Source organism: Artemia franciscana, chromosome 2 (genome assembly GCF_032884065.1).
Source record: "Artemia franciscana chromosome 2, ASM3288406v1, whole genome shotgun sequence".
In the NCBI taxonomy this organism is placed as follows: Eukaryota; Metazoa; Arthropoda; class Branchiopoda; order Anostraca; family Artemiidae; genus Artemia; species Artemia franciscana.
This window is the reverse complement of record NC_088864.1, coordinates 22,526,559-22,540,249: the sequence shown is the minus strand read 5'-3', so window position 1 is coordinate 22,540,249 and position 13,691 is coordinate 22,526,559. Positions and strand designations below refer to the sequence as shown.

The 13,691-nt window shown below is 33.3% G+C and overlaps 1 protein-coding gene across 2 annotated transcripts in view; it reads right to left on the bottom strand.

Moving 5' to 3' along the window:
* Nucleotides 1-11,785, bottom strand: part of LOC136038885 (A-kinase anchor protein 7-like) — a 29,071-nt gene extending 17,286 nt beyond the window's left edge. The window contains exons 1-2 of one of the 2 annotated variants that reach the window (XM_065722356.1): nucleotides 11,674-11,785; nucleotides 1,827-1,963 (exon numbers count right to left, since the gene is read on the bottom strand). In XM_065722356.1, coding sequence (XP_065578428.1) covers nucleotides 1,827-1,963; nucleotides 11,674-11,718 — 182 coding nt within the window. In that variant the 5' untranslated portion in view covers nucleotides 11,719-11,785. The remainder of the gene's footprint in view (nucleotides 1-1,826; nucleotides 1,964-11,673) is intronic. The other variant, XM_065722364.1, reaches the window with a different exon arrangement.
* Nucleotides 11,786-13,691: the final 1,906 nt, after the last annotated feature.

Genomic DNA, 13,691 nt, shown 5'->3' with positions numbered 1-13,691 from the left:
TTTCATCCTCAAAAAATTCCTGGACCTTTTAAATACGCTGAATAAAATGGCTATCTCAAAATTTTGACTGGATGTGTTTGGGGAAATGGTGGGCATGGGAGGGGGTTAGCTGTCCTCTGATCCCTTTTGACTATTAAAAAGGGCAATCGCCCTTTCAATTTCAAATCGATTAAGCCATTGTCTAAATTTCTGTGACAACTCCTTTGATACAAAGTCCCTGATCTTAAACAAACCAAAAAAATTGAATAATACATAATGCCAACATTGCTCTTTACTTAGGCAGCACTTGTGCTGCCAATGATTATGCCAAACTATGCCAAACTCCAGTATCATCTCATACTGGAATCTAAGTTCAGGGCTGGTTCATTACTAAGGGCAAAAATACAATTTTAAAATTTAATTGGTTCATTTTAAAGTCAAGGTTGGTTCATTACTACAGACATAACTACAATCTTAAAATCTAGTTGATTCATTCTAAAGTCAGGGGTGGTTCATTACTAAGAGAAAAATAGAATTTTTTAACTGAGTTGGATAGCTTCTAACTTTTGTACCAAAAATACCAAAATAAAAACATGTTTTAGACCTGAACCTATCACAGGTCTATCCACACCTGAAAACTATAATTTTCTGAAAAACTTAATGTTTCAAAATTATGAAATACTTCAGGCAGCACAATATTTTCCTCAGTGCTGGCACATAGAACCATGAAAACAAATAAGGAAAACTAACACGTTAATTGTGACAATGCTTTTAATATGTAAAAATTAAACATTAACAGTGTGTTCATTTCCAAAGATAACTAAACCTTTAAAGGAAAGCTATACCTCCTTAAGCTGCGCTGTACTATGAATTTGTAGCAAATTTTCCATCCAAGTTTTTTTTTTTATTTGGCAAACATTATTACTGAAATCTCTGTAACTGCTTTCAGAGGTCTTTCTTAACTAAAAGTTGAATTGCTGATTTTTCCTAATTTTTAATGACTTATGCATGGTTTTGTAAGTTTCCACTGAACCAATTCAAGCAATCAGATTTCATTTTCACTTTCCTTAGTGCTTTAAAACTTAAACAACTTATTCCACATCAATACAATTACAGCACAAAGTGTACCATATACGCAAGATATATTATGTAGATGCTAAACTTACAAGTCTTAGCGTAATAACATTTATACAATTTTTCTCAGCCATTGAGAGCTTATTTTGGCTTGGCAATGGGATAGCCCTCCTTTTATGTGTTGGATGTTTGCAAATAAATATACTTTAAGATGAGAGTGTACATAGATTTTCGTTTATAAAAAAGAGAAAAGTTGTAAGGAGGGGATGTGCAACAGAAAAGAAATAAACATTTTCAAGCATCATTGTAAAAAAGATCATTTCAACAATTGTTGGGGAACAATGGGGGACATTTTAACTGCTGGAATGCAAACTTATACCACAAAAAAAACCTTAATACACACTAAAGATATTGGCTGTTTTGTTTATTACAGAACTGCTATTGTAACAACAGAGGAAACATATTTTACCTCATTTCCAGCTTAAAACAGCAAAAACAAAACCTTCTTAAATATCAACAAATGATTTTTAAGTGGATGGGGAGAAGGGTCTCAATCGACATTAACTTTTTAAATAGAAGATTTTCAATTACAAATATAATCAAAATGTATGTATTGATATTAATTTATTTTGCAATTAGTTCTGTTCATCAGTATTTTTAATTCAGATTATAGAAACTATTCAGTATCAATTATTTTTTCAATAATTCTAACCAATAAGTAAAGGCACAAATCACAGACGCAGGGTGAATTACAAATCAGATTTCATTTTTACCTACTTAAAATGTCTGGCTGAGAGATATTGACAACACAGCAAGTCAAATGAAGCTCTTTCACATCTATTATTGTTGATTGTACTCTGTTGTCTAAGCTGCATATGTGATTTTGAACATTCAAGACCTGATTTTGTATCTACAATTAAAGAACAAAATATTTAAAACAGAAACATTATAAAAGGTAAAATAATTGTTACTGTGCAACTGCATTAAGCCATTATATGAATCTCTCACATGAACATCTGATATGGTACCTATAAACCACAAGTAAATATGCAATAAAAATAAGAAAATGTCCTTCCCCATTCCTTGGATTTTGAGAAATACCTTTTTTCTTAGTCTTTTTGTTGAAAGTTTTGATGAAACTTTGAAGGTTTCACTGTAAAATTCAGCATAACAGAAAACTCTATTGTAGAGGTTTCAAGCCATATCTTCAAAAAGTGAAACTTTGTATTATATTTCCAAGAAAGATAATCACAGATTTGTGCTAATTTGCTGTTGCTTTTTCTTTCCTCAAGGGTAATCATATCAAACCTTTGGTCCTGTCTGGTCCCATAAAAAGTGGTATTTTAGCCATTTTGTGGTGCCAAATGACAATTTTGACCCAAAGGCTAAAAGCCATTTTGACAAAGACCAAAAGAAGACAAAAAGCCATTGAGCAAAAATTTTGAGACAGACAATTGTTTTAAAATTATTGAAAGACTTAGCATTCGAGCTTTCCAGTTTTAGTAAAAACACATGGTCATGAATTTGTTCCTTTAGAAACATGTAGTCTGTACAGAAAATAAGAAAGATAGTATAAATATTTACTTTTAAAACCTTCATGTAACTAAAATCATTCATTTGAAGCTTGATAAAATTTTATACCATGATGTATAAATTCACATAAATCATTGGAATGGAGGGTTAGTGAATCTTTGTGTAGATGAGGGGAGTGCGTGAAGCCTCAAAAAATGTGGCTCTATGCCCAAATTTTAAAACTTTCTGTGACATTTCACATAAAAATAAAAGAAGATTTTGGGGAGAGGAGGGGGAGTTAATCTCTAATCCCTCTTGATTTCTGGGAATATTTTTCAACCGTCCCTGTAATATTGGTATTGGGAATGGCTGTTACATAAAAACTTTTTTCTAAGTAAATACAACAAATTTCATTCCCAGCACATAGGTGGAGGGTTGGGTAGGAGGTCATCAGTTTGACCAGGAATTTTCTTGAGGTGAGAAGAGAGGCTTGACAAGTGCTCTAAGGAGCTTTTCGGCCAAGATTTTAATGGTAATATATTTCATTCTTCATTTTTATATACATTGCTTAATGACTTCTTGTTTCCAAGGGGGAATTGCCCCTCCTCTGGCATCCATGAGAAAATTCCTATACAAAAGGATCAATTCAAAGAACTCCTTGCCTTGAAAACTGTCAAAATGAAGAACCTACAGTATTTTTTTTTTTTATTTCAGACCCCTTCTTATTAAATCTTTTTATTTGGGTACATTTATTCATGGATGTTGATCATTTTCAAAGCATCGTCTTTAAAATATTAATCTTGAAAAAAAAAATAAGGGTTGAAGTTGGGAGTAGTAGCCCTCCTTCACATTTAACAGTCTTGGATCAAACAGCTCATAGTATCAAACTATAAGTAAATAGCAACCCTTGAATTCAAACAAAAGAACCTCATTCAGCAGACTTGCCAATTCCAAATTGCCTATGATTTTTTTTTTTTTTTTTTTTTTGAGAATCAGAAAATAGTAATGGCAAAAAGCCCAGTTTGAAAACAATCCCAAAAATATTAGGGAGGAGTGTTTTAAATTCAGCTAAAAACATTGATGAAAAACGATTTAGGCTTGGTAGAAGAGAGAAGGCATTTTGCCCCAAAAGGGCCAAAATGCTGGGGAATACAGGTTCTAAGATAGTCAATTGATTTCTTATGGTTTTAACCCTCAACTGGTAGTTCCAAGCCTCCATCTTGAAAAGCAAGGAAAAACATTTTTTGTTTGTATATCTGGCCTTTATAAAAAACAATTCTATGATGTCTTCTAAAGATTGGACCTATGTGTATCTATAATTTAAATATGGTACAAGAGCTTTAGGTAAAAGAAGTACCAGCCAGAAGAAGAAATTAACCATTTAATACTATTTGACAAGGGAGCAATGGACCTGGAACTTTTTTTCTTTTTTCCAAGGAACAAAATTCATCTATAATTATTAACACTGAAAAACAAATGTCAGAATCAAAAGACTTAAAAGTATAAAGTTTATTGAACTTGAGTGTGTTAAATCAATCCATATGGCATGCATGATAACAGCATTGGATTTTGAATTGTAACAGTAGGTTTTTTATCAAGGCTGGATTTAAAGCTTTGATGCTTCTAGGTCTAAGTGTTTTTGCTGCTCTGTATTCATATCATAGGAGGGAAAGTCAATTTTTCTTAAGAAAATAATCTGTATGATGACAATTTTATTTGTTACAAAATTACATCACTTATACTAATAATTTGAGAATCAAATATGTACATATTAGGCTATTAATAAAATTAAATAAACCAACAAGGTATAGGAAATAAGTTTAATCTTTTGGTAGATAGCAACACATAAACTCATGTATAAGATAAGATAATATTTATTTTCAAAAGACTATCACAAGCTCTATAGAGCCAAATTCGCTTTATATGTCAGTAAAAGCTAAGAAAAAAAAATCAAAACAGTACATTAAGTCAAGCACTTAAAATTAAAAAGAAATTAAAAAAGCAAAATCATCAAAGATAAAGGGCAAATCAGTAAACTTAACAATTAAATTACAAAAACATTGCAGTAAATCAAAAAATAAAAACGGCAATAGAGGAAAAGGGGAATTTGGCAAGTACATAGTCACGAATTATTATTAAGGTGTTCCAGAATAAAGGGTATAAAACTTTTACGAAACCTCTCTGTAACAGCATGGATCAGAGAGTAAGTTGGGATTGCTAAGGAGGCTGACCAGGGGAGCTGAAGTCTAATGGGATTGTGAAAATCAGGGAGTATGTCCTCAGTACAGGGATTGGAAATGACTGATTTAGCAAAAAGCAGGCAAATTTTTTCCCTCCTTTCTTTTAAGGTGGTGATGCGTGCAGCTTTAAGGAGGAAGGAGTATGGAATTTTGCCTTCTTTGTAAATGAGCCTGAGTGAACGATTTTGGACCAACTCGATTTTGTCACTAAGTTCATTTGAAAGTTGCAAATGCCAGACCAGACATGCATATTCCAATAACGGGATGATAAAGGATAAGTAAAGATGGAGGGAATGTATCTTAGGACAATTAAATTTGTTTAGCAGCTTAAAATGGATAGTGAAACATTTGCTTGTTTAACAATGTTGGAAACATGTGTGTCCCACTTAAGATCATTAGAAATTGTGAGACCAAGAAGCTTAACATGTTTCACTAGCATTTCACATGGGATCGGGTTGCAAAAGGTAGGAGTATATTTCAAGAAGTTGATCGTCATTATCTGTGATTTAGTAGGATTTACTGTCATATTTAGATTCTAGATTAATCCACACATTGGGTTAGGATTTCAATGGGGTTACTTTTAATATTCCTATGACATACTTCAAGGATTGACAAGGATTGAAATTGGCATTCCTTGCCAATTTCGTTAATCATGACAAGAAATAATAGTGGTCCCAATAAGGTTCCTTGAGGTATTCCACAGTACCTAGGGAGGGGGCAATATTTACTAAAAGTGGGTCAATTTCAAAGTTATTGTGTAGTAAACGAATTAGGATATTGTGGTCAACTAAGTCAAACACTTTTTGGAAATCGACTAAGACCATGTTTAGCCAAACATTTCGTTTCTCTGGTTCACTTAGGATTGTGTGAATCAAGTGTACAAGGTAATGGGTGGTGGAGGTTTTTCTTAAATTACCAAACTGTCAGATGTCAATACATGTTATAATTTTAATTTATAAATTGTGGTATAATAATAATTGTAGGCATCATACATTATTTTGTAAAACTATTTATCTTTGTGGGACTTTTTATTTCCTCCTTCCTTTTCTTTGCACAAGGGTGTCTATGAGGTCATCATACTGCATCTCTTGAGTCAGCCTTCCCTCAATAGTGAGCAGGAATAATTATGGCAACATGTTATGGCTGATTGAAGATCTTAAGTAGGTCTTTGCCCAATAAAGGGTAGAGAAGGATCTTTCTCCTATGCAGCTTACAGCAGGCACACTAAGAATCATTCTTAATTCAAAAAGGACAATAAAAAGATGCATCAAATTGTGTATTCATATTCTTACTAGTATATTAATTTAAAAAAAAGGAAAATTACTATTTAGTTGTACAGTATACTAAAAAAAATGAATTACTTACATAGTAACCAATAACATAAATTTGATTAAGGTTACATTTACAACAAGAAATCCAAAAGAAAAAAGAAATGGCATCAGTGCAGTCCACTTCCTCTTTTGAAGGAACCACTACAACAATAAAAGAGTCATACCATTTGATTATCTAATTAACATTCTTCCCAAGTTTAATATTTGCTGCTTTGATAATGGACCCCATCCCTCTAGTGGTGCCAGATGTTGCCCTAAATGGTATATTTTTCTACTGTTTTTCCTATCTGCAGTATAATGTCATTCCAAAGAACTGAAATGAGTTGGATTAATGTAATGTTTAAAAATGTGGACAAAAATGAAAGCAAATATGAAATCTGATTAAAATAAAATTGGTACATATCATTAAGTAAGAACTTCACTACTATAGAATTTTACTAGAGATCTGCAAAATAATCTAGGGTTGCAATTGAACCCATTAGGGAAGAAGAGAGTTATCATGGTAGTAACCATTATATATGGAAAGAGCATTGATTGGGAAATCAACAAGCTCCTCCTGTTATTATATATAGTGCTTCTAAAAAGATTATGTGAATGATTGCACTGAAACCAAAGAGATTTTCAATTAGGTTCTCTACTTAATGCTATTTCTAGTTAACATTAAGTGCAGGGTTAAAGGAAGCCCAAGAAATTCAGAAACCTGCTTTAAAAAAATACAAATATGCTACTTACATACATTACTCTTAATAGCATATTGATTTGCTTTACATATATTTCCCTAATAGAGCAATATATAGCCCACTATAGGTATTTATGTTGTGTGAAGGAATTGAGGTGAGTAAGTGTTTAAGATTGTTTTAAGTAGTTTCTTTTTTTTAAGAGCCCATGCAGTAAATGGTTAACCTATTTTCTAAATATAATAAGTGCTATCATTACAACATTTCACAATTCTCTCCTAATAGGGCAAGATATGGGCTACAAATAAAAGTTGACTAACTTCATGGGTTTACAGGCATATTTTATGCTTATTACTTTGCAATAGCTGGTTCATAGTGCCAAAAAAAACTTGAATTTTGCTTTTTAGTTTAAGGCCTCTACTACTTACAGAGTGTCTAATGTCAGTTAACTATCCTAATTAAAATTTATTTTTCCTAAACAGAGACAGCATGTTCCTAATCATGGACATGGTATAGATAGTTGAGATGATTTGGCTGACTACAATTTAGCCTTGGAAAACTTTTTTAGTTCAAACTTAAGACCAAAATCATCATAGGTACTAATTTAGTTAGACATACACAAAAGAAAACAATATAGAAGTCTAAATACAAAATCCTAAATACTTACTTATGTCATCCCTAAAAGTGCTTCACTTTACTTTATCCCCACCCCCTAAAGACAAAATACATAGCCCAAATTATATATTTCTTGATTTGATTGGCATCATGCTATTTGCTGTTAAATCTATTTGAACAAAAGAGTTACATAATCAGGACACAGAATAATGTATAATTGGGCATTGTATTTGCACTTAGGGAAAGGGCCTAAAAGTAAAGTGGAGCACTTTTAGGATGATATAAGTAAGTATTTTAGAATTTTTTATTACCTATGCTAATTTTTTCAAAATCTAGCATAGTATGTAGCTAAAATATTCAACCAAATTGTATAGCTGGTAATATTCTAGTTAATTGACTTCTTGCTATCTTGGAAAGGGTTTAGGTTAGGAAAATGAAACTTTCAGGGATGGGTCTACAGGCTAAAGTATACCCCAGGAAGGTATTTTAAAGTATCCATCTCCACTCCTTCTCCCTCTAGAGGGCCCTGAAATTTGCCTACATGACAGGTCTATACCTATAAAAATTTTGACAAAACAACATTCTACCTTAATTTTCAGTTACCAGTTGCCTTTTCTCTGCCTTTAGTTATGAAAATGTAATTCCTGTTATTTGAGTGAAATACTGAGCCATATCAATGTTTTTTTCAAAATTTAGGAAATGTATTTGCATATCTTAAAAACCTTATAAATTGGGATTGAGCAAAGTTGTGAAGCTGAAAACAATTTTGTTGTACTTCTTTTAAGCAGAAGATCTATTTTGTAAGGTTTCACTTTTATAACACACATATTTTTAAAGGTCAGGGCCCTCAAGAGGGAGAAGGAGTGAAGGTAGGTAATTCAAAATACCTTCCCAGGACATACTTTAGCCTGTAGACCCATCCCTGAAAGTTTCATTTTCCTAACCTAACCCCTTTCCAAGATAGCAAGAAGTCAATTAACTAGAATTTTACTGTATAGCCTTGCATAGACCTTGACTACTAGGACTTTAAGGAAACTTACCAAATTTGATAACCTAAGGAAACAAAACAAATTTTTAGTTAATATGGATGAAAAACTAAATTCTAGGTCATGCCAAATTCACCTGCTTTGGATTTCCCACTGGAAAACCAAAAGAAAAAGCCCAAGACTTGTTCCTAGCCAAAATTGGTAAAATTCTAGTTTAGTGACTTCTTGCTATCTTGGAAAGGGGTTAGGTTAGGAAAATAAAACTTTCAGGGATGGGTCTACAGGCTAAAGTATGTCCCAGGAAAGTATTTTGAAGTACCTACCTCTACTCCCTCTCCCTCTAGAGGGCCCTGACCTTTGATGACCTTTAACAATATGTGTGTTTATAAAAGCCAAACCTTGCAAAATAGATCTTCTGCTTGAATGAAGTAAAACAAAATTGTTTTCAGCTTCACAGCTTTGCTCAATCCCAATTTATAAGGTTTTAAAGATATGCAAATACATTTCCTAAATTTTGAAAAAAACACATTGATATGGCTCAGAATTCTACTCCAATAACAGGAATTACATTTTCAGAACTAAAGGCAGAGAAAAAGCAACTGGTACCTGAAAATTAGGTAAAATTGGTGCAAACAGTATTACTGGCTTTCATATAAAGTGAATATACCACTCAATGCCTTTTTTAATGCTGTTTACAAATATAATAATTGCTTCTACCACAAATTCAGATTTAAGCACTTTTTGACCTCTTAAAAATGACCTATGTATGGGGTCATTACAAATCTGTAATAGTTTAGAAACAAATTTGGGCTATATATTTGCACATCAGGGGGGTGGGGGTAAAGCATAGCATATACTAAATATGTAAACTAACCATTGCTGTATTTTTTTTTATATGTTTGTGCACACTGAATTTTAATGAAAAGAGAAATCACCAGTGGAACAGCATCAAATTTTAATGAGAAGAGAAATCACCAGTGTAACAGCACAAACACATAAAAAAATACAGCAATGGTTAGTTTACATATTTAATATATGCTATGCTTTACCCCCACCCCCTGATGTGCAAATACATAGCCCAAATTTGTTTCTAAACTATTCCAGATTTGTAATGACCCCATATATAGGTCATTTTTAAGAGGTCAAAAAGTGCTTAAATCTGAATTTGTGGTAAAAACAATTATTATATTTGTAAACAGCATTAAAAAAGGCATCAAGCAGTATATTCACTTTATATGAAAGCCAGTAATACTGTTGCACCAATTTTACTGAAAGTTAAGGTAAAATATTGTTTTGTCAAAATTTCAATAGGTATAGAGACCTGTTATGTAGGCGAATTTCAGGACCCTCTAGAGGGAGAAGGAGTGGAGATGGGTACTTTAAAATACCTTCTAAGGATATTACCATCCCATAAGCATCACCTCTGCAGTTGTTAAGGTGCTTGAGAGATTTGTTAATAAAGCTCTAATTGAACATCTTGAGGTCAATAATATCCTTTCCACATCACAACATGGTTTCAGATCTGGTAGATCTGTGGACACTAACCTTATCCAAACATATGAATTAGTGACTACACTGCTTGATGAGGGTTTTCCTGTCAAGATGATTCTTCTTGATCTGTCCAAAGCATTCAACAAAGTTTGTCATGAATTCCTCATAATCAAATTGAGGGCTGCAGGTGTCAACAAAGGTGTTGTACAGTGGATTATGGGCTTCCTTTCTGAAAGATCACAGAGTGTCAGAGTTTTTGATTTGCAAGGAACTTCTCATTTCTCTTCTCCCACAACTGTATTAAGTGGCGTGCCCCAGGGCACTATTCTTGGACCAACACTTTTCAACTTCTATGTTAATGAATTACCCACCCTTCTTTCAAATCTTATTACTCTTTACTCTGATGACTCAAAACTAGTTGGAAAAGCGGCTACTCCCTCTGACCAGCAATCAATTCAAACAGATCTTGATAGTCTAGAAAGATGGGCTAACATGTGGCTTCTGACTTTCAATGTTGACAAATGCCATGCAATTCATTTTGGCAAAAATAACAAGCATCATAAGTATTTCCTTCAAGACAACTTCCTTTCTGCTGTTTCTGATGAAAGAGATCTTGGGGTTATTGTAGATCACCAATTAAAGTTTAGCAGCCATGCTAAGTCTGTTTCATCTTTTGCAAATAAAACCCTTGGTATCATAAAAAGAACCATCTCCAGCCAACACCCTAGAGTTCTTATGAAGCTATATAAGGCGCTTGTGCGTCCACGCCTGGAGGTTGGAATGTCATTGGCAGCCCCTTTCTTCAAAAAAGATAGAAAGTTGCTTGAGGATGTCCAGCATTGTGCCACTAAGATGGTTACCAACATGAATAAATTTCCATATGAGGAAAGACTATGTTGTTTGAAGCTGCCAACACTGACATACCAACGGAAAAGGGGTGACATTATTTTAACCAAAAAAATCCTCTCTAAAAATACCCTCCCAGTCTCTTTGCACAGTCCTTGCATTCTGGTACTAGAGGACATTCTTTGAAGCTCTCCATGCAGCATTCCACGAGTAGACATAGAAGCCACTTCTTCAGCCAAAGAATCATCAATATGTGGAACCAGCTCTCTGAAGAAACAGTTTCTGCTACTTCAATTGACATGTTCAAGTCCCACCTTGATAGGGAATGGCTCTGCCAGGAGTTCCTTTACAATTGGGAAGCTGCAGAGTCCTCCACAAGAGTCTAATCTAACAGCCACAATCTACACCAAACGAATTCTTTTTTTTTTCTCATGGAGCATCACAAGGATGGATAATCCTCATATCACTCCAAGCTGCAATTTAAGGTAATTTTTAAGATATACTTTAGCCTGTAGACCCATCCCCAAAAGTTTCATTTTCCTAACCTAACCCCTTTCTAAGATAGCAAGAAGTCACTAAACTAGAATTTTACTGGAAGACCATATAATTAAATGCATTCCTCCTAAAAAATAGGCTATTCAGATAATTCCTATCCAGACCAGAAGAAGAAAACCAAAAACCTTAGGTTTTTCTAGAACAAAAGTAAACCAAAATCTTATCTTTGAAGCCAAAATCTATTTAGAGGAAAAACCAATCATTTTTCCCAGTTGTAAGAATTAGGCATTGTAGCCTATTTCTTTTTCCTATCTAGTTTATGTCCTAAAATAAGCATGAACTACAAATTCTGCATGGTCTAGGTCATGTGGACCTAATATATGTTTTCTTATATGATAAGCAGAAAATAAAGACATCAAAATATTACTTCTTTGCTATCTATTCTAACTGCAAAAAAATGTGTTGGCTCCATCAGAGCTTCTGTCAATCGCCAGCAGGGTTGCTGAAAAATAAAATATTTCGTAACGTTCAAACTCTTACAAATGTAACTTTTCATAACTTTTGACAATGAAGTACTCTTTTAAAGGCAGGGTTCGTTTAATTCACTATTAAAAGCGGCACTTATAGGGAGAGGAAGGGGGAGTTTCTATCTGTATACTTTGAAAAATATCTGAATTTTAAAACTTACTTTTATCTAGATATAAGACACCGCGCATTAGATACTCTTGCAGCGAATAAAACAAGCACCGAAATTAAAATAACGGAAAATAAGCAAGGAATTATTTTTTTATCATTATTTTATTATCTTTTTTATTATTATTTTCTGTTAATAGGTAACTTGAGAGTTTACTCTTTTTACTTTGTTCTTTTACTTAAAAGGGTATTTGGGATTTCCCAGGAGCTTGGGTCAAGAATCGCTCATCTGACATGCAAAAGATCAGAAACAGCTTTCGGATTGAGTCTATTGCAGAGTGGGGTCTTTGTTATTTTTAACTCAGAAGACTGACGCTCTACTTCAGCATTGGAATAGGATAGACACATCATTCTCAGCATAAAATTTTTTAAAAATAGAAAGGAAAGATTAAAAGTAAAACGTCTTCACTCTGTTTATAACGTCTCAAAGTTAACACGAGGGAAAGCATTCTGTAACCATCTTAAACAGAGGAACAATTGCCTTTTCCTACCCGTCCTTTGCGACACCTGGAGGAATAATTTTAACTAAATCTAAAAAAGGGTCTTTTGAGTTGATTCACAATTGTAACTTGGCCTATAGCTTGGTATAAAATACTCAACAGCTTTTTTCAACTCTTGCTCTTGGCGCACATCGACCGCATTATTTCCGGTGCTTTCAATCTCGTGTAGTTGAAATCCTACACCATATTCCTGAAGTTTCGAGGACCTGAAAAATCAATTGTAAGCGGAACCTAACCAAACTACCAACTAAATATTTATCAAAATATAGCTACAATGTAGTTTTCGACTAAACAGAAGCTAATTGTCTCCGTAGAGAAATAGCAATAAACTGGTCATTGTCTGATTTTATAGATCCAAATTCTCGAGTGTCTACTGGCTAATAGATAAGTACCAAAAATAAATCATAGAGAAAATAGCTCCTTTTAGTATTTACTAATGTTTTTTAATTAATTATTCTTTCTCGTTTCAGCTTTCTCCATCTCCATGTAATTTCAGTATGACTACTGACTGAACAACATTCAAATTCAATTGATGCAATTTGGTGGTTACTGACAATATAGTGCAAGGTCTATTTGCTTTCTCAATATTCTCATATCACAGAGAATGATAATCTCACGAAAGTGAATGTTATTTTAATCTACTATAAGAGCAAGGGAAGTGGGTATTTTTTCATATTAATGAGTGAGTGATAATACTAAATGACAGCAATGTGAAAGAATGTCGATACTCATGTCAGTGTAATTAAACTGGGAACAGCGGAATTTTTTCACGGTAAAAAAAAATAGAGTACTCAGAAAATGTCTTAGTCATTATTCAAAAGTGTAACATAAATTAAAAAAACGAAACAAGAATGTACCATTTTAAGGCGTGGGTCGTGATGATCAGATTATATGCCCTTCTTCTTTCTGATTTAAGTTGAAAATAACCCAAAAATACTGCAGAATTCGTTTTTTTTTCTCAAAGGTTCTCAGTGATAACTAAGAATAGTAAAAAGACTCAACGGTAGCATAAAAATTACGAAGTTTTCACGTAACACCTTTGGAAGTAACTCAACAATGGAATCTCAAAATCAACTTGTCAGTAATCAACTAGCATACTAACGACTTACTTCTCCTACAGGGTCCCCATGTATTCAGAAACATTAAATGTACGAGGAAAGAGTATGGTATTGAAAACTTACTTACGACTGCCATTTTTCAACAACTTAGGAAATGACACTCCATTGCACAATTCCTTACAGTTTCAAATTAC